At 29.3% G+C, this 23322-nt stretch overlaps 1 protein-coding gene across 1 annotated transcript in view; it reads left to right on the top strand.

Moving 5' to 3' along the window:
• The window catches only part of LOC108907316 (transient receptor potential cation channel subfamily A member 1), a 64819-nt gene that overhangs the window by 10672 nt on the left and 30825 nt on the right, over positions 1–23322 (top strand). Inside the window, exons 3-4 of the mRNA XM_023457340.1 lie at positions 20629–20785; positions 21455–21545. Coding sequence (XP_023313108.1) covers positions 20629–20785; positions 21455–21545 — 248 coding nt within the window. The remainder of the gene's footprint in view (positions 1–20628; positions 20786–21454; positions 21546–23322) is intronic.

The following is a 23322-nucleotide window of genomic DNA, read 5'->3' as shown; positions in this document are numbered from 1 at the left end:
AGAGTCATTTTGTTAAATCTATTGAAGCGACTATACAGGGTAGATAATTATTCCGAAAATAGTAGATTATTAGGCTCAAAATAGAAAAATGTTTTATATACAAGTCTTGTTTTGTATATGACTTAGCTGGTTTTTCTATAAGAGTATATAGCTGTGTATCAGAATTGCAAAGTTTACCAGAATTCAGATGTATACAGTAACGGGCCAAGAATGGATCCTTGAGGAACCCCGCAAGTTAAAACTTTTCTTTGGGCAAATTATTATAAATCAGCACAGACTGCGTACGTCTATACAAATAATTTTGTAAGAGATCTGAACATAATTTAATACTGTTTACATGAAGCAGTCAATATATTTTCACGCTTTTTTAACAGACCATCGCATTTTCTTAAGTTGAACAGGAAATGTTCAGTTTACGTTGCAATCTTAGAATTTTCCACGATGGCATCATGGATTAAAGTTTTAATACGGTTTCCTAAAGCACTCTAGGAATCTAAGAGTCTTATTCTCTGAAGATAATCTGCAAAAAGTTAAAACTATTTCATACGCTAAACTGTTTCGCTCTTTCATCTACAAAATTTGTTATTAGTCACCATTTAAGTTAGTTTTACGAATATAACGCAAATCTCTTACAAGATTAAATGTTTGAAATTGATGAAAATATGTTTTCGATTCATACTAATTAAATAGAGAAAAATTACATCAGTAAATTCTCTGAACATATTTATTTGTGACACTTCTTAAACATATTTATTCTTTGGGTGTTTTCAGCATTACTGAATATTGATTTTATTGATTGACTTTATTCTGAAGTCACTGTGTGATTTAAACTGCAATTTGTTACATTTTTCTAACGATTCATATTTTCAGGAGATTAAAAAACTACCTAGCTGTTATTTTACGACTTTAGAAAGCGATCACGTTGCGCCAGAAAAGTAAGATGGAACGTGTTGTAGTTCTACGTGCAGTGTATCCACAGCGTACTTCAGAGATAAATTTCGTTTAGAGCAATGCCCCACCTAAATTAAATCTTCAGTCTCAGACGAAACGATCAGAACTATCCCTGACAGACAAAATTTTCAGCATTAGGTATAGCCGCAGTTAAAAGAATCACGTTTCCAGGAATTAATATACTGAACATCATAAGAAGGTAAATTATCGGTTAAAACATTTTTCAAGACATTTAAAATAAAGTTTTATATCACTTTTAGAAAGTAAATTTTTAAAGTGATTACTTACCGATCAGGGGGCGGTAAATAATCCAATAAATGTAGAATTTCAAAAATCTATTTTTATTAAAGACAAAATTAAAATTACAATTTGAATGATTATTAAAATTTATTGAAGCGCATATAATTACCATAACGTATAATAAGTCGTCTTTTCAGCAATTTTCTGTCACACTGTAATTGTCGTCCACAATTTCAATGCGTTGGAACTGTTTTTAGTGAATTCATCTGAAAGATTTGCAGTGCAGTGACTAATTCGTACAAGATAAGGCCATGAATAATTCAGAATTCCAGGACCAATGTCCTTAGGAGAAACGTAATCATAAACACATCTATAAATAGTGTATCCTTGTGTTGTAAGATATTATCTGCCATGTAGAATGTCTGAAAATATCCATTTCTATTCAATCTCAATCCTTTTTCTGACGCATTTACAAGCTCCATATTTTCAGTTACTGTAAAGTACGTATTTCAAAAGCAAGAAAATTTTAATTAATAAAAAATATATTTGTTTCTTTATTCAGATTATAACAAACACTTCATTTATTTGGAGCTGAAAACAATCTCTTTCTTAACAGATTGTCCTCATGTTATTTTCTGTTGTCCATATCTTTCTTACTATAAGTTGTTTACAGATAAATTTAGCGTTGTGATTTTAACACTTTAAAGCTCTTGATAATTAAAATATTATTGTTATACCAAAAAATCGTCTTTACGAACAATACTGCTAAAAATATGAAAAAATAAAAATTAAATAATAACTAAAATAAATTACGTAGGTACTTTATGATGTTAAATGCAGTAGCAGATGTACAAATAAGGACTTAGACATTTTCATTGCTCGTCAATATTTATAGTTATAATAATTTTCTACAATGATCACATTTATCTCATTATCATAGTTTAACTAAGTTGTTTCGTCGACCTGAAATATTACTATCCATTTTTACTGCTAATGATATTCATCTAGTAAATTAAAAACTAACAACTGATGTTCAAGATAAAATACAGCGCTAATAATACGTCACGATATATTTACAAAATGAATAACTAACGATAGTTTATAAAAAATAAGTATAAAATAAGGCAACTAAAAATAATTATTCCTTTTCTCCTCAAATAGACACTTAATTTTAGATCCGATGTTGCATAAGAAATATATATAAAATAAATAAATAAAACAAACTTTTAAGATGAAATTAAAAATCCACTTTTAAGTTCGTTATAACTAGGCTTAGTACGGCGCGGAGTTTAACAGGACCGTAGTCAGATTACGAATGAAAATATTAATATGTTTACAGAAAATATGTCGCAATGTAGTAGTATTACCAAAGAGCAAGGCTAAGTAGAGCACAAATACCTGTATAAATTAAAATGACACCACTTAACTGATAAACCTTGGTGTTGAGACAAGGCTTCCGTGGCATATTGGAAGGAATTAAAACATATTAGGTACTACGCGCTTTTCTAAATTTTCCTTAGTGAAACGGCGACATTTCTCTTAATATTAACTTGTGTAGGGAAAATCACCGTACAACGTCTACTGTTGGCAATGGACGGTATGAGAAATTGCTGAGGCATGAACTGTATATTAAATATTTGCTGGTAACTCCTGATATGTACCAGATAAAACTTTACATATGCTACCCAAAATGGTGTATCCTGGATTTTTTTCCAACACTCTGCTTTTTTTCTTTTATCAGACTACCGACTGGGCGTATATTATTGGCATCATATATATTTTTGTACATCACCCATTATATCAAATCGTTCATTTAGGGATATCTAGTCCATATGATTCCAATTTACGAAATTACGAAACTTGAGATTCTCTAGTTTGTTTAATGGTATATTGCTTGAAAGAAAGGCGTTTGTAAGATCATAGAAAAATACAGAGAATACAAGAATACAAGAATTTACAATGCGTTCACACACAGTACAAAACAGGTCCTTTAATACGTATGTCCCTGTAACCTTCGGGATCACTGTCAAACCACATTTGAAATAATTCCTGTCTATTTCTTTTCTCTTTTGGCATTTTACTTGACTTTTCTTCCAACTAATAGCTGTTAATGTAAATTATGTTACTGTTTATAAATAGCTATTTAAATACACACGGCGAATGCATTTACAGCAGACGTAAATGAGAAAGGTATCGACGCGACACCAGCTACTACAAGGTTCCGTAAATAACTGAACAGTACAAAACGCAGGTCAGCTGTGAAGGCCACCGACCCCCATGCCGGCTCTGTTAAACTCTGCACGTGCACTAAGGCTAGCTATAACTTATATTTGACAGTAAAAGAATGTTAATTCAATCAAATTTTCCACCAGAGTTATAAAAGCCTGAAATTTTAAATTATGTTGTGGGTAGAAAATTTCATATAAACTAGACAGTGCTTTCTAATCAAAAATGCTTCAAGGGTGGATGTAGCCAGGAAAGCCCTATTGGCAGTATAATTTATCGCAATTAAATTTTAATTAAAACGAAGCTTAGAAAATCGAAATTACAATTAGGAGTGGAAAGTCATTTGTTTAAGTACCCCTTGGATTATTATGGAACATACAAATATTATATACAGGGTATTTGTAAATAAGTGCGTAATATTTTAGGGGGGTCGTTACTCGTTATTTTGTGAAAAAAAAGTTCATATAAACGTAGGTCGAAGTATGTTTTGTTTCCGAGATACAGTGTTCTAATTTTTTCATATATTTTTATTAATTATTTCAGAGTTTTAAAGATATTGTCTCAAAATTTGAAAAACGCTTTGGAGAGATAAATGAACCAGTGGTAATTTTGTATCGCTACACATATACGCCGTATTGATCACTTGTAAGACTGATGTAAACATTAAACCACTGTGATAAGAGCAATATGAAACCACAATAATACTGAAAACTTGATACATTTTATTACACACTGCAGTTGTTTTTAATAAAAAATAATTTCTTAAAATCGTAATGTTTTATAATTTTTTTTGATACCTATTGTAGGTATTTTTTGGTACACATATAAAAATATTTTTTTGGACAAATTGTGAACCACCATAATCATCATCAGAGCATTTAAATGTACCTTGTATAAATGTTGCACAAAATTGCACAATTCTTTCTACGTGATCAGGCAATTAATTCCATCCACCATAATTTACTTAATTGAATTTGGTTTCCTTTCCTCATAAATTTGAAAGATGAGCATTATAAAAATGGTAGCATAATTGATTAATAAATTAAATACACAATACATCATACACGTGCATTACTCCATACATGCAAATTATATATAAAAGCCCTTAACTCAACAATTTATCGATAAAAATTAATACACAACAATAATATTAACTAATTAAAATCGTGTGGGTTATCTACCAAGAATCAGAAGTCATTAAAACGTCTGTATTTCTTTGTTCGACATAACGTGCTTAGAAAATTAATATTCTGTAGAAAATTTTGTTTGTGTAATTTAAGCTTTACCTCAAACTTCAGATTCGGCGTACTGCGTACGGTAAATAACAAGGACGTGGTTTTCTCGTTGCGACTCTTCAGTTATCCTCCTGTGACCGACTGTATCAAAGTTCGCGTAAATTTCACACGCTACTTCTTTCAGAAAAAGGTGACGGTACACGTACAAATTTACAGAACCTCGGCAAAGTAATTATAAGTAAAATTTGGGTTTTATAGCTTTTAGCTTTGTGATAAATTTTTACGTAAGTTAATAACCGATTTTTAAAGCTGCTTTGAACTCCAATGAAATATTATCTACTTTTTGTGGCATACTAACAACAAAACCTATTTTACTCTTGAAGAAAATATACATATCATTTAATTAAAAAAGAAATGTTAATCTAAGCTACATAAAACATTACTACATATTATGAAATCACGAGTTACAAGACATTATAGTAGGTATTTAAAAATTGTCTAGGTTTATTTATGCAGTTTGTTTCATCTCAAAACAATTAATGTTATATTGCATCTAACGAAATTCTTGAACCAAAAGGATCCGTTAATTTGGTATTAGCCTTGTGTGTTATTTATTTTACTTTTTAACTACTTGTGTCAATCAGTGTAAGATTATTGGAAAAGATAAAAATAATTTATATAAAGAAAATATTAATGATTAGTTTAAATACAAAAAATTTGAACAAATTCAGGACAATTCGAAGTAGCAATCCCAGGAAATAGTCGAGACTGAGTTAGATTTTTGCTACATATTCATAACAATAATTCTTTCAGTTTTGAAAAATTATATCTATTTGGAAGATTTACAGATCTATTTATTTAAATAAAAAATATGAATCTAAGGTTATGTATATATCATATTACTGCATATTATGAAAACAGGCATTACAAAGTTTGTGATTATATTATCTGTTAATTGTTTACTTTATATTTTTTAACTACTTCTCCCTATTATATATTTGGGAAGAAAAAACTACTTTAATCAACATAACCCTTAGCTCTAAGTTTAATTTAACAACTTTTTATATATTTTTAGGTAATATAAAAAATACGTACCTAATATTAAAGTGTTATGAAAAAAATATATTAATTATTGATTTAAGTACAACAAATGTACCTGATCAGAATTTCAAATATTAATCCCATGTTAACATCCATCTGAAAATTTTGTTCTTGCTCAAATGTAGCGTGATTTGTACTGTGTATATTTAAATTTAATTTCAGCAGTTGCATGTCGTGATATTTTTATATTAATTGCACACTTTTTAAATGTAATAATAAGTTCATGTAGATATGATTCAACAGTTGTTTTACATGTTCAATGATGGACAAATTGATAGTTGCATAACATTATTTTAACAAGTTTTAATTTTTTATTCTAATTTAATAATTTAAAACGATTTTTTGTTAGGTCAAAATATTTACATTTAATTTTAACGCAAAAATTAATATTGATCTTAGCTAAAAAAAATAAATTCACATAATATCTTCAAAAGCAAGAATTCAGTCTACCTATTATAAATTTACATTACTAACCATATTAAGGACTGTTATATAAACTCTTTTTCATTTCTAATGCGACTAGTTCAACGGTATTTAGATAATTCTGTAATTTTCCTTTCTTAATATATCACATAAATGTTTCTAAATAGTAAAGAAACAAATAGCTATTTGGAGTGCTGTTGAAATTAATTTTTTGTCAAAGATAGGAATAAATCGCAAAAACTTAGTATTCTATACCATTTAAAAAAATGCAGAAATTCTATTTATTTTGCATTTTCCAAGAAATCTACAGTATTAGGTAACATTACTTCAAATTAATATTGACTGATCTATTAATTTGCATATTATTAGTATTTGAATTAATTTAGGAAAATTTAATAAGAATATAAGTAACTATTTTATCTTTTACGATTTCTTCAATTAATAGTGCGTATACTTATAAAATTCTGACCATAAATCAATAGCATACGTTTGACGAAAATATAACATCATTTATTGTCTAAATTTGTAAAATAGCAATATTAAAAATAAAATAACCGTTGTGGCGTTTTCTAGAGGTCATAGATGTTTCACAGTAATAATTAAAAAGTTATTTCCCCCATGAGATGCTTATTTACCTTAATTTATCAACTTTCATACCAATATTTATTAAAAGGTAGGTAGTTCTTGATCACAAAGAAAAACTTTTCATCTACTCATTAAACCGAAACATATGAGTCACGCACAAACTTCAGCCTCAACTGTCCAAACATAAACTTCTAAAAATATTTTTTTAAAGCGCATATTTTTATTGCAATATTATGTTTAGAAGTAAATTTAAATATAAATTATATTTAAATATAGATAGTCTTCACAGTTGCATTGAAATTACAAATTTAAATGTACAGTAAATTTTACAGAATTATGCACTAAAAACTATATAAAATTTCAGTGTTACATATTATATGATTTTGCTGGTGTTTCTATAAAAGTAATATTTAATACAGACTGTAACAAATTCGCTTCTCACTAAAGGGATTTCGGAAACGGTAACAGATACCAAGTAGCTTAAATAAAAAATCAAGGCTAACATGATTAGTTTTCGAAATATTTGAAAATAACCGAAATTTCGGAAATCCGTTTTTGCTTTATTTCAGCCTTGTTTGAGGTGATACTGAAAAGAGAAGAACATTTTCTCATGTCAACTTTTTGCCCTCTATCGAATGGCATAATAATTTTTTATATGTAACGTTTCATCTCTCCAGGACCATCATCAACTTCATTTTTTTAAATACGACCGTGGAAATTTTATTACATTTTTTGCAAGCCTTCATGATTTCTAATACTGTACTGCCTCGGCCCGAACCAGATTCAGACGTTTTATCTCGAAAGATTCATCTTTAATATATTCGTTCCAAAGTCATGTGAAATCCACCTAGTTATTTAAACTATTACCATCACACGTTACCATAAAACATTATTAGAGTTATAATCCCGTGCTCGTAGTTGTGTCTAGGTTTCTCTATAGTGCTCAAAATTTAGATCTAATTTTTTCAGAATATTCATACAAATACATCTAACATGCTCTTTCCCAGTTGAGGTTACAAGTATAATAAATTCCGATCATATTATGCTTATCTTCGTTTTCAACATTTGTCAAAACAGAAACGTTTTTGAACATTTACTGTAATTTTTGAAAGTATAGTATTCATTTGGAGTTTTGATTGTTCAAATGCATTTTTAAGAATTAATTTCTCATAATGAAGTTAAAATAATGTTCTAATTTTGACGCAACAGTTTTAGAATTTAATTAAAATTTCCCGAGGTGTCCCAATCATCTCGAACATAATTCATATATGTATTTTTACTAAATACACCGTTTAATTCATTATTGATATGAAATCAAGATTTACCAAATTATCAGCATCTGGGAAATTTTAAGCTTTCCGTTCTATGGTCATCATTATCTAAAAATTCTGTATAAATTTGCTAATTTAACCGATAATAATTTGCGTCAAAAAAAATATAAAATATTTATGTGTCAGTATCCAAAATAGCTTACATCTGATTAACTTCAGAAATATTCCACCATTTATGTAATATTTTTTTCGAATGTGCACTACATCTATTTTTATACATATAACACGACTACTTTTGTACCATGCCACGAAAGTTGAATTCCCTTAAGAAATTGATTCTTTTAAGTAACTTTATTGCGAGGAATTCCTGTTCTTCTCAATGTGGAAGTACAGGTCTACGTGACTTGAATTCAATGTGTGGCAAATCCGGTGGAAAACTGGGGTAAATCAGACAGAAAAAAACTGAATTAAATGCAAAGAAAGTTGATAGGGACCATATGTTCCTACGAGAATACATTTTCACCCAATTTATGTACAAGTCATATCTTGTGATAACTTATTTACATATTATCCAGCCTGATGTCGCGAACACCAAAATAAATATTTATGTTCTGTAAAAAATACTATATATGGCGCATAAATGACTTGATGACATAATGAAAATGGCAATACCGTTCACTTGCGATATAGACGGGTCAGTAATTTAGAATTTTATTTTTGTTATGTCGTGGCCTATGTAGTTACATAATTGTACTTTCTTCGTTCTTTCTTCTTAGTTAGGAATCTTTATCTTAAGAGGAACCTACCCTTGTTGTTCTCGGACTAGGTTCTGTGGGGGCGGATTATAACAAAGGCATGTCAAATATTCCTAGCTAAGTCTAAATTCGCGCTAAATTTTGTTTAAAAAAATAGTAGAGTAGACATTGCACAACTGCAATGTCAATTAAGAAAACCGCGATGAAATTATTTAAGTCTATTTACGTATCTGTTGTTTATTGATTATTATTGGTTGAATAACAAACCAGCTTCATCCAACAATGCGATATTTAAGGACAGAAGCCGCTTCTCTCACTTTTTTTTTTTCATAAAAGTAATCCACTTAAAGTAAAATAAGATTTTAGGACACGCACGAGGCTTTTACGGTCTTTTTATGGCAAAAATGGATAAAAGCTTCTTAAGGTATATGGGTACCTAGGCAACAAATGAGTTACTGCGAATTTCCAGAAAGTGGGTGCAATATATTTACTTATTTTTCTATTGAATAAGGATGTCCAGAGTAAAAACGTTTTAATTAATTTATTTTGTACTGTTGAAAAATATTGGATATAAAAAGTCAGAGTTGTAAATGGTAAAAAATTAAAACTAATGAAATTTGTGATATATTCAGATGAATGAGAAAACAGCTAATCAAATGTGCCAATTCCATAAATTGGTAATTTTAAATTATATTAATTGATTTACTTTTAATAGCAGATTCCCTAATTAAGAAAAAATATGTTCATATAAATATGTACTCGCTAAAATTTTGTTTTAGAATTACTTAGACAGTGTTAAAAATTCAAGAAGAAAGTGTCATAGTTGGGGGTAGTACTGTGAATGACATTTAATATCATTCGTAAATATAACTATTCTGTTTAGATAAATGTGAAGTATCTACTGCTTTACCATTAAAACTGAATTAACAATAAAAAAAAACAATAAGATAAAAACATATTAGGTCAACCCCTGACCTACGTTCCTGGACGTTAAAAATAGATGATAGACTATAGAAGCTAAATCACATTAAAAAAATTGAATAATATTTATCATCGAAATTAGGTAAAACGTCAATAAATTATTCATATCTTAATATTATAAATGTGTGTACGTGTTATTAACATACCCTACTAGTGTAGTAAAATATTGCAAGAAATGGCTTATTCTGGGAAATATGTTTGAAGGCCTTTGAATTTCTAACCCTGCGCATCTCCAGCAATTGGCCAAAAACCACCCCTTTCGTTATTTCGGACCCCTGGATGAACTATATCTCTACACTCCGTTTTCGAGGGTGCTTATTCTGGGAAATATGTTTGAAGGCCTTTGAATTTCTAACCCTGCGCATCTCCAGCAATTGGCCAAAAACCACCCCTTTCGTTATTTCGGACCCCTGGATGAACTATATCTCTACACTCCGTTTTCGAGGGTGCTTATCACGAATATGATAATCACAACCCCTCACAACCGTCACAACACCCCAAAATAACTCAATTTAATTTTTTGCAATAAATTTACCTTAGCCCCCATTTTGCGAATCACGAATAAAATGGTTAGCACTCTCGCCAACCCTCGCAACCCCCTACAAAAGACCCAAAACCACCCTTATTTATATTTTTCAAATACTGTCACTACTACTAAGAAAAAATACTCCAAAGTGAAGAACGTATCGAAAATCATGACATTTCTGAACCATCTTCTCCAAACTGTAAACTATGTAGGTTAAATTCATTGTACCTTTGAAAACAAAAAATGTATTGTACTCAATTGTCTGTAGGTAATATTATATTTTAATGAACTTTTTTTCAATAGAAACACCAATATTCCTATGATGAGCACAAGTTTTTTTGGAAGTTAAAGGATTTTTCAAGAGTTGTATCTTGTCACCCCGATATTCGTGTTCAGTACCCTCGAAAATGGGAAGTTACTTTGTTGGATTCCATAAAATCAGATTAGGAGTAGTTTTGAGAGGGTTGTTGAGAAAGTGTTCTCCATATTCGTCATCAGCATCCCTGAAAATGGTGGGGGGAGCATGGAGGTTGTTTTTAAGGGGAGAACAAAAATTAAGGGTAGTTTTGGGCTATTCGGGGGAATGCGAGGATTGTGATCAAGATATTTGTGATCAGTACCCTCGAAAACAGGGTCTGGGATATAGAGTTCATCGCTGAACCCCGAAATAAAAAAGGGGTAGTTTTTGGCCAATTACTGGGGATTTAAAAATTCAATGGACGTCAAATTCTGATATGGAACTCTAGAAAACAAAGCGAGAGAGGGTTGTTAGCTGAAACAAATACTTTGTTACATTTGATATTGTTTCACAGCACTATAATTGTGCCAGTAATTTTTCTTCACCCTGTACAATAATTATTCTAATAATCCTGTAATTATTCCATTCTTTCCATTTCCATTCTTTAAAATTACATAACTGGCACAAAATGTTTCTTGTTCATGAAAATCACAACACATAATTTAATGAGTCCCGAATTTAGAAACCGATATTTTATTTTTTGATCTGTCGAAACTGTGAGAAAACGAACGTTATCTAGGGTTAATTATTCATTCGACGCGTCGCGCACTGATATTTGGTCGACACTGGCACTTCAAGACACGTCACAACAATGACCGACAGTCATTTTTTAAAATAATTTTTACGTTCTGTCAATCAGAGTACAATCATAAGCGCCGTCAAAATTTTTTTCAGTAATGAAGCATTAAATAAATGTAAAAAATTCAGTAATATAGGATGTTCCCTTTTTAAACATACTAACTTTAATTGTTGATAGAGGTCTTTATTTTGAACAAAAAGATCATAGTAGACGGGAAGTCCACATATATAAAATTTCTATTCCTGACTATTTTGCAATTTCATGACATTTTTGACATCGTTGATCAATATTGAACGAACAGTAAATGGCATGGAACCATTTAGTGCATTTAGTGCATATAAGGTTTACACAAGATTTTAATTGAACTGGAAAATGTTTATTAATGATCTATAAAGATAAATTGATTATGGCGTTATTTATTTGAAAACAGGTACCTAAAACAAACCCAAATTAAAGTAGATGTACAAATTGGAAGGCGGTTCATAACTAGCACCAATAATGACTTTAAGTTTGACAAATGCACTGGCATGGCGTAACAGATATAGGCCAAGCAAATAAAATTTTTACTTCAAAAATTTCTATCCGCGAGATTATTGTAAAATTGTCTAAAGGAACATAACACAAGACATCTCTTATTTCGTGAGTCAAAAAATTCACAAATTATTTTCAATTTATTGTTAAAAGATTCTCAAAATTAAAAAATATTAATAAAAATAATGCGGTCGATAAAATTACAATTTTAACTTCTTGTAAGGCGGTGAATTTGATTCCATATCATTTTCTTCTTTTTTATCATATGAATCTTCTTCGTCATCTTCTTCTTCTGTAAATAGATTCATCAGCCTCGGAAAATTTTTACTTTAATTTTACATTTAAATCGTAATTAAATAGCTAACAAAATATTGAAAAAACAAGTTTACTTTGGCTTAATATGTAAAAAAATAACTTTTTAAATGAACGAGGGCCTCATTTATATATATAATAATAGTAAAATAATTCCGAAATTGAAATTTTAATTAGTATTTCGTTTAACAATAATTTTTGTGCATTTTTGTAAATTAAAAAAAATGAAGTATAAAAGATACATTTTTTCTGGGGTTCAGGGCTATTCTACGAATTCGTAAATATGCCCATTGTTGTTATTTTTTCGTCGAGCTACCCCAGTTTAAAAAAAAAAGAAGTTTCTACGATGAACAGAAGCCGAAATATTGCAAAATTTACAGCACGCATCAATTTGAACTTTGGATTTCACTTTCCTCGCGCTACTTAGCAAGTACCTTCTCTTTAAAGGGCTCGTGAGTCGTTAATTTTCCACATTTTTCAATGCAATTCACGGGAAATCGTAGTTTACGTCGTAAACTTTATTTTGCGAAAAATTCAAGTCTTAATGTTTATAAACAATTGCGCTACGATTTTTTAAACAAAATTCTTATCTTGGCTCTTGTTGGTCGTAGAGGGTGTTTTTTTTTTAAATTTATATTTTTTTGCCAGCTATCCATTGCATCTATTTTCGGTGAGGTAGCATAAATAGCAACAATTTTAGTCAAATTGTTTATAAGCGAAAAACGCATTGTTTTTTAATGCACAATTTGAGAATGTTAATGTCAAAAAAGCGGTGATATTTTTAATAGGCCGCTTAATTACGTCTTTAAGATTATAATGACGCTTTCAGAATCATGTTTGGTTGAAAATTAACGCCTGTACAGAGGCTTAAAGTTCTTAACGTTTGGAGCCTCCGTTATAAACAAAGTGAATTGTGCGAAAACTATTGCACCTACAGCGCCCACTTTTGGCACACTTTTAAAGTATGACAAAACCCTCAACTTGTCATAGGTTTTGCGATAGTTGAACAAACAAATGCAAAAATGGGCGCTTATCTTATTTTTTTTGCAATAACTTTTTTGTTTATTAACCGATTTTAATTTAACAAGTCTCATTTTCTGGATAATTTTATTCCCTACAAGCTGTCTTCTCGCTAAAATTGATGGTTTTCCCTACAAAGTGAAAAAACTGTTTTCCTCACTTATTTGTTTAAATAGAAAAGTTAGCTAATCAAATTTTTTGATTCACGAGATGAGAGATGTCTTGTATTATGTTCCTTTAGACAATTTTACAATAATATCGCGGATAGAATTTTTTTCGAGTTTCTCTTTTTTTTTCGCTAATTTTCCTGGTCTAATAATTCAGATTTCTGAATGCATATTAGTTGTATTTATTTAGAAAGAATATTCCTGCTGACTTCAGGCAAAATTATCAAAGGGATTCATATCGGGTAACCCGAAGAAATTCTAGAAAAAATGTATCTATTCACCGTAAGGTGACCTCTTGTTCTAGTAAGGTATCAATTTAAGGTAATAAAATCGCATTAGCAAAATAATTGTCATTATGATATTGTAACACTAATAATAAAAATTGCCGTCGATTTCCCTCAGCGTACATAAAAAACAATAAAATGAACACGGCTTCTATAAAATTGCTTTTGATTCTTATAGCCTCATAATATGGTCTGTTGTAATGTAACATTTTTTTAATGAACCACAGAATTATAGTATTATATGCTAAGGTAGTGTGAGCTTGCTGACAATTCATTCGATCTCTGTTAAATTCCTAAGAACAATACTGCACATTTCAATAGAATTGACGCATAATTCGTATTCAGAATTGACACGCTATTGATTTGAAGGAGATAGAGTATTGTACTTGAATATTTTTGCGGTTTTTCGGTAAAATTCGGCTATTTCAGTCGAGAATCACGAGACGCCGGTAGTGTATCACCTGTTCATCTTTCAATATCTAATGCGATATATATTTTAACATTGGTGTTCAAAGTAAAGCTCTAGATAGTGTATGCATGTGCGTGCATATGTACCTACTTGACATTTCCAAGTATTTTGAAACTAAAACTTTACGCAAGGCTTTTTTAGCACGATAAACAAATTAAATTTGTTATTTCGGTTGATAAGGTAGTACTTAAGGCAGGTTCTTGTGTATAAACTTTTCTACTAGAGGAAATAGCAAATATCCAAACTGGGCTTCAAACTGAGTAGCAGAGCCATGTCTGTCCATGGCTCTATACGGGCTTATAAGGAATGGACCAAAGTTCTTTTTAGTCAAAAGAAGCTGTCGGATGAGGAGATCAACGAGGCACTCATGGTATGGACATATATTGTTATAGCAACCCATTGACAGCTTTTTATATACCCCTACTTTACAACATAACTATTTTTTCCTTATGTAGGTAGTCCTAAAACTTCTTCTGCATTACTACTATCTTTACTTTTACATTTTTCCTTTAAATCAGTATGGTTGCCTCACTTGTTAATTTAGTAGAAAATTTTAAATAAATGAAAGACACATTTTTGATATTTTGAGTCGGTTTCTTACTGCCAATAAATTCTTAAATTTAGATATACATATTTTTTAACTCCACAAAAATGCAAGTACCTACTGAAGAATGAAGTTTTGTGAGCAATTCATTATGATATGTGTTCCATACACTGTAAAAAAATCTGTGTGAGTGAAAGCAATACAGGTTCGAAGTGAATCTATTGAGTGAAATTAATGAGTAAATTTTCTCTCAATATTGGGCATTTTGACCGTTTTACTCATTTGTGATTATATTTGAACTAAAACTGAGTACTTTCATTCAAATATAGGTACTCTTTAAATAAATTCTTCACGTAAACTCGTATTTAGTGCATTTGTGCCTAAATCAGAGTAAATGTCCTCATTACTGAGTGATCTCACTCTTTTTCATATACAGATGCATTGTCTTTGTCTGTTGCCATCGCCCCATTAGGTTATCTCGTCACCGTGGCGTTGTGGATGGTAGTATGGCGTATGGTGTGCTTTGGAGTTGGACAAGTATCGGTTTATCTGGTTATTCTAATGAAAATTGTATTTAAATGCAATGGATTAATTACAGTAATTAAAGACAATATGTTAAGTCTCGATTAATATTTGGTTAAATAAACGGATAGTTAAATTGTTGTCTATAATTACTTAATTGTAACGTAAATATAGGTTATGGCAATCTATTCGTCCGATCAGTTCACCAATTCCTTTAATCGAGACCTAAAATATTGTCTCTACAACAGATCTGTGTAGAAACCACTGTGGCAGCTTAATAGTTTATGACTTTAATGCAATGATATTTAAATTAAAATTTAATGAGAATATAAACCAAGTCTGAGTAAAAAATTACTCAACAATAGTTAAATTTAAATCATATTAGAGAAAAAGTCATTGGGCTTATAAAGAATAGTGGTCTTATACAGAATAGTGTCAAAAGTCACTTAATTGATAGTTAGCAGTAACTCGGATTTGAGTAAAACTCACTCATTTTTGATGCAATAGTTTCACTCATACTAATAGATTAAAAATTTCAGTCAATCGGGTGTCGACAGAAATTGATACATTATTGAGTAAAATTGAGTGAAATTTAAGCGATTTTTTTTACATTGTATTTGGTTGTTTTTTTGTATGCGTTTCGTTGTTCAGTTTCTATCTACTAAAAATTTGAGAAAGCATTTCTAAAGAGCTTATTATTTTTCTAACTATATAGATTGATTCCAACAGTCTTTGATAGTTCTTATTATTTACTAAAACTAATTTATTTACCTACGAGTTACATTAAATCAGATTTGTATCTTAGATATCAATATAAGATCTTGAGAGTTTCGAATTTATCAGAATTCAGAATCAATATTGATGATTATATTTAATTACATTGTAAATAATTGGGTGAGTGAACCCCTTAAAAATACTAAGCAAAAGAATTAATCCACCGAGTTAAATTATTGAGAATATTTTCACTTACTATTGACCATTGGTATACGCACATACAGTGAGTATTAAGTAAAGCTCTGTATTTTGCGTTCTGATTAAGATTCGGTTAACTGAATTAATTGGAAATATTATTCTACCGATCAGTTTATATTTTGAAAAAGTTACTTTTTACAGTTACTTTGTGTTATTTTTTTTTTAATTCGAGTTTACTTTTTGTTTATTTAATCGCTTTTCCTTTAAGCACCTATTTCAAGAAACTTTGTTATTTTACAATAATATCCGAATGTGTTAAAATCTATTTAAACAATGTCTTGGAATTTGTTAATAGCAGGCGAAGAATTTCAATAAATTCTGAAAATTATGTTTAGGTAAGTAAAAAATTGGACTTAATTTCACACAATTTCACTTCATTTTTGTCCACACCCGATTGAGTGAAAGTTTCACTCTATTAATATGAGTACAACTAAAATTTTATGAGCGAAACTGCAACTGCATACGCCATACAGTCGTGCTCTAGAAGAAGTGTAGTAGGTGTTAAAGAATGGGGACATTTACTCTGATTTAGAAGTATGGAGAATTTATTTATTGGGTACCTATATATGAGTGAAAGTAATCAGTTTTAGTTCAAATAGGTATTATCAAAAATGAGTAAAATTATAAAAATGCTCAATATTGAGTGAAAACGTACTCAATAATTTCACTCCGGACCTTTATTGCTTTCAATCACATCGATTTATTTACAGTGTACTGCATCTAACTAATTTCACTATAATCAAACCTGAACAAAAGTTAATTCAGTAATAGTTAAATTTGAATCATATTAGACTCGACTGAATAAAATTCATTACTTCTGCTTTACTAGTTTCACTCATAAAATAACTGTTTTACTCGTATTAACAGAGTGAAAATTTCACTCACTCCCGTGTGAAAAGCAGTCGAGTGCAATGTGAGTGAAATTTCAATCAATTGTTTTTACAGTGTATGTAAATTTATTTATTCTAAGGACGTTATGAAATATATATATATTACAGATACCTAGTTCATCCTCTAGTATCTGTCGAAACATCCTTGTATAAAATTTATGTAACCACGTCATGTCTCTAAATTTTATGATCAAACATCTAGAATCTCGTTATGTCAGAAGTTAGCAAAAGTTCGACTAAATGTAGGCAGTTAAATTTGATATAAATAAGTTATATGTAATAAAGTAGCAAGTTTTCAAAGAAATTATTTCAGAAAAGTTTTAATATTAATTGGTTAACTTTTCAAAATTATAAATGATTAAATTCCAATTTATTCTTCAACAAATTTTATAAACTCAATTGGTAAATTGCAGACATCTGATTGATAGATTTAGATATTTAGTAGTGACAATATGAAAGTACTTTGAAAAATATATTTTTAGTAATCAGTAATTGCGATTCACTTCTATAATAAAATCTGATTTAATAGCGTATATTATCTGTGAAGAATTAAAATACATAAAAAAATGTAATTCGAAAAAAAATAATGTGAATATCCGACTCTAGAATCTGTTTCACAAATTGGCATATTGAAAAACGATTGTTTTCAGAATTTTTCCAAAGAAAAAAACGCTACTCTTTTTTTAAAAGCACTTTTTTGGTTTAAAAATAAAAAATATAAAATACAAAAATTATTATTTTTATATATTTTTTTATAAAACCACCTCAAAATGATCAAAATGGAAAAAAGTTTATATCTTAGTTTTTTTGAACATTTTTTACCTAAAATATTCCAATGCTTATTAAACTTCTTGAGGGGTTGAAAAAGAAAATTGGGAAAAATTCATGAAAGCTATTCTAAACGGGTACAAAATAATATTTAAAAAATCAGGAAAATTAAAAATGGTCCTTTCAAGACTTCCCATAGAATAAACTATTATCTATTTACAATCTATTAGTAAAAACAAAGATGAGGAACAAATCCGCAGAATGAATAAAGATGAGCAATGCATTATAAGGACTGAACTTAGAAAATATAGTACCTTAAGAATTATACATACAACTTTTTAAATGACTAAGTTACTTATTGTTAGAATTTATATAATTATCTGTCTACTTACAATCACGGTCTAGCTAATTTGATTATATTTGTGGATATTATTTAATATCATTCACAGAGTGGGAGTAAACCTCATTAAATCGTAGGTGGAAGGAGAAAACAAGAAAACACTATAAATACATAAATTATAATTCTACTTAAGAGCTGGCACATGCAAGTAAGTTTAGATACGACCTATATTTAGTCAAAGGGAAATAGCTTGTTTAGTTAGTGTTATATAGAGGTGCGATAAAATGTAACTTCATAAGATTAAATTTTAAAATTTTAAATTATTTATTATTATGAAAAGAGTAAACCCAATTCAAATAATATTTGACATTGCGAGTATTATTTTTAAAACATCATAGTTTCGTTAACAATTTGAGGATACACCTAATGATATTTAAAAATGTCTAAAACTAGATTTGTTCATACATTCAATTTTACAGTGAATTTTGTCCCTATTTTTCTTGATTTTACGATAATAGTCCAATTAACTAAGCCTTTAAATCGAAATTTTGTCAACTTGGCGGAATTTTTGATATGAGTTAGTTTAAGGTATATTATAACAATAAGTGAGAGTAATTTTTTGTTCAACGCCCGGCCAAGGGTGGGAAAAGATAAAACAAAGGGCTTTTTCAAGATAACTCAAAAAGGGTAAGAGCTAGAAAAAAAAGTTTTTCATGAAAGTTATAAAGCAGACAATTCTACATAAATGGTCTCTTAGCTTTTTCTTATACTATTAAAATTAACAGAGTTAGGGACGCTAGAAGTTAAGGGAAGATTTCAGAAATTTAATTTTGTTAAATCATTAAAATTAACGATTAAAAATTTGATTTTTTGTTATAACTTTCTTATTAAAAATTAAAAAATATATCTATTTCTCTGAAAAGAAAAGTTACATATTTTAGAGCAGATTGAAAAAAAAAATTACAAAATTCAATCATTTTTCTGTTTATGATTTTTTTTTAAATTTCTGAAATCTTCTAGCCTCCCTAACTCTGTTAATTGTAATAGTACAAGAAAAAGTTAAGAGGCCATTTTTATGTAGTATTGTCTGCTTTACGACTTTTTTTCCTAGCTCTTACCCTTTTTGAGTTATCTTGAAAAAGCCCTTTGTTTTATCTTTTTCCACCCTTGCCGGGGGTTGAACAAAAAATTACTCTCACTTATTGTTATAATATACCTTAAACTAACTCATATCAAAAATTCAGCCAAGTTGGCAAAATTTCGATTTAAAGGCTTAATTAATTGGACTAATAAATAGTACGTAGATAAGTAAGTAAATTTGAGAATTTGATAGAATCGAAAAATTAAGAAAAATTATAACTATAGTGGAACTGATACTAGTAAATAGTAATATTTGTTTATAAAATTAGTTTAAAATGTTGGTGTCATAAGTAGATGCATTATTATAAGGTGAATTTTAATAAAATGGCGAAGGCGCCTGGATTAATACTTGTGCTTTTACGACTATATTTTTTTGATAATTCTATTGACCAATGAAATATTTGAAATTTTAATCAGTCAAAAAATAATGTATCAAATACATGAATTGGCACGAGAGTTCGATAAATCAGATATTAGACGCTCCGGAGAATTACCAAATAGATAACCCTCGATAAATGATCTATTACTTAAAAATATATTCCTCAAACATATTTTCGATGACTATTATTAAATTTTCTCGTCTATTATAAATTCCTTTGGGCTACCATTTCTGATAAAAAATCACCTACTGTTAGATGACTGAACTGAAGTTTCAAATATATAATTAAATGTGGAATATTTATTAAATATCATTGGAGATAATGGTCTTGTTAACTTTTTTCCCAATTTTATTTTTCCAATCGGAAACCTACTTTTGTATATTATATCATTTTACTTAAAATTAGGTCGATAGAAACTTTTTTGACAAAGTTGCAGTCTCGTATGATATTTACGATAAAAGCTTGGTAGAATAACAACGTAATTGATCCATAATTATCAAAAAATGACAATTGATCAGTGAAATGGAAAAAGGAATAAAGGTAACGAATATGGATGACCATATGACAATTGTTCATAAATAAAATAAACTGTAGTTTAATATGAAATTTTTAGTAGATTCAAATTCAGTATAACTGATTAGATTTGTCCAAAACAACATGTATTGTACAGATAAATTCACAACTTCTTCAAATATAAATTATAATAAACTATATTAATGGCATATTTAATTATATTTTCCAATATGTCACATGTTCACATTAAATCCCTTCCTTAGATAGTATGATAGTGTATCACCTAGTACGTTTTGAAAACCCAAAACAGCATAAATTCGTATTAACGTATTTCAAACTTCGTTTCGCAAATATGTTCCTCATTTTTAATATACAAATTTTGTAGGCGGCTGAAAGTGGCAACCTAGAGATTTTCGAGCGCTTGTACTACGCTGAACCATCCAGACTTTCCATTAAAGACAGTCGAGGCAGGACACCAGCTCACCAAGCAGCAGCTAGAAACAGAATAAACATATTAAAATTCATACTGGAGAATGGAGGAGGTATATCTATTTTTTTTTATAAATTAATATATAATAATATTCTGTAGGCCATACCTAGTACGATATAGGTTATTATCGGTTTTTAAATTTAATTTTTAATTTTACCTTTCATTTTGAAGATATCAATGGGAAGTGTTTAATGGTATACTGAGAGAAATGTCTTTTCGCCATGCTAATAAAATATCTGCATTAAATAGACCCAAGAAAAGTTATGTTGCTATCATAATCAAAAATATTTTGTTAATGGAAACTATAAGCGATTAAAAAGTATTTTGCTAACCTTTCATTTTTGTTGCAAAAGTTTTTATGGCAGTTGTTAAGTTGTCATATGACTATATCGATAAATATCTTATTCTACTTCAAGTAAACGACATTTAGACACAAATAAGTTATCATTTTGCGATAACTATGTGCACTTAGCTTGATTTAATTACGAATTTTGCCTTTAATAAACTCTCTTCTCATTTAAAAAGATACAAGTACAAAGACAAGATGTTATAGTTACATAGTCTCACGATCCGTTGCTATTTACTTTTACTCTATCAATATGAAACAAAAATTATGAGCCAATGTTATGAAAACTATAAGCACTGGCGCTACACATTTTCTAGTCAGTATTTTTATTTTAAGTTGATAGTGACAGTTACAATAATTAATATTTCTTTGCAGATTTAAATAATCTAGATAACGCAGGGAATACTCCTCTTCATGTTGCGGTTGAGCACGAAGCGTTAGATGCTGTTGATTTTCTGCTAAAGAAGTAAGTACAAGATTTTTATAGACTTAAAACTGATATAAATTGATTTCCATAAAAATATGTATGCATCATTATTATTATTATTATAAAACGTTTGAAAATTATTGCAAGAGGCATCTTCAAGATTACTTCAACTGAATGAATTTAATGATGTTTCTTCTTATTTATCATGGCTAGAAAACATCATAAAACGATATTTTGCATTATGATGAATTAGTTGTATTTATTTGTATTTGTATAAAAATATTTTTATCCAACACATATATAATGATAATATAATTTCTTTGGTTTTAAAGGAATAATGTGGCCTATAAGTCACTAGTGAGTTGTAAGTCATAAGTCACTGCTAATTATGACTTATAACCCACTAGTGACTTATAGAAATCATATAAAGACAAATGTTTCATTTATTTTTCTAGTTTTTAGTAGAAAACCAATTTGAAATGGTAATAAGTCAACAAATAACTTAAAATGCTACAAACTTACAATCTACCTACTTATTATTATTATCTATGGTAAAGCCGTAATTTGATGCGAAAGGATAATTGGAATCATTTTGTGATTTGATAAATTTATAGAAGAGGTTGCCCCTTTGCTAGTACTCACTTCAAGAGGTTGCACCCCTTGTATCTTTTTAGCAATATCAATTTTGCTGGAAATTGACTCTTCTATATAACCTTCTGCCACGGTAGATGACTTCCATCCACTGTGGCGTTTGAGTGTTGTAATGTCCCCTCCAGCATTGGCCAAGAGAGTTGCAGATGCGCGACGTAAGCCATGCCCTTATTAATACTAACACATTGCATTTTCCCTTTTGAAAATTGCAAATGAACCTTTTATGCTGCACATTTTGAGGCCTTAGCTTAGAATATTTTCTAATTAATTCAATTGGAGTAACACAAAATCCTTCATTTAACACAGCGAAGCTTCTTGGTTTGTTCGTTTTAGTATTTGAAATCACGATGTGGATATACTGCCCTTTGTCTTCTATGTTGTCTATGCTTAGATGGGTCAATTTCTCGCAACGGCAAGCGCCAAAAACTCCTAATATCTACGCCACCTAAAAACGACAAATTTAATAAATATAACTCAGTTAAACTAATCAGTAGAACCTACCTTATTTGTTCTCTTTCTAAGACCTTGGATTTTTTGGTTGACAACTTGAAATTTTAAGTTACTTTTATTTATTATTAAAACGAAATTCTATGAAAGTGTTGGATACAATTTTATATATGTTACATCATATCGTCTTATACTTGGGTAAATTAAACATTTCCCAGCGTGACTTATATATACTGTAACACACTAGACCGTAAATAACTGCTGTTGGTTCGAATTGATATATTGAAAAAAAAGAAAACGGTACAATGTACAATGTACTACAATATATCTATAAATGAGTAAACAAACTAGTAATTCAAAATAATTAAATATGTAATGTACTCAGTGCATTTCAAACAAAAATACAATTTACTGAGGACGGAAATAATATAATATCTTAATTTTAAATCTTAAATTAAAAACAGTAATGAAAGGAGGAATAAATGGAGTATAAAAAGGTAAACAGACAGAAATTTTTTCGAATCCACAAAATAGTCCTGAGATTATAACAAAAAATCGTAAGTTAAATTTCTTCTAAATTCTCTACATGGTTCTGATATGGTACAATACAGTTGTCGTTATTATGAAAACGAATATAAAGATAAAGTTAATTATTCTGAATTAATTTATTCTAAACTTTTTTTATGTTCTTTTTATAATAATATAATAATATATAATA

This window comes from Anoplophora glabripennis, unplaced genomic scaffold (assembly GCF_000390285.2).
Source record: "Anoplophora glabripennis isolate ALB-LARVAE unplaced genomic scaffold, Agla_2.0 scaffold97, whole genome shotgun sequence".
NCBI classification, from domain to species: Eukaryota; Metazoa; Arthropoda; class Insecta; order Coleoptera; family Cerambycidae; genus Anoplophora; species Anoplophora glabripennis.
The sequence above is the reverse complement of the archived record's forward strand: the minus strand, read 5'-3'. Positions and strand labels throughout refer to the sequence as shown.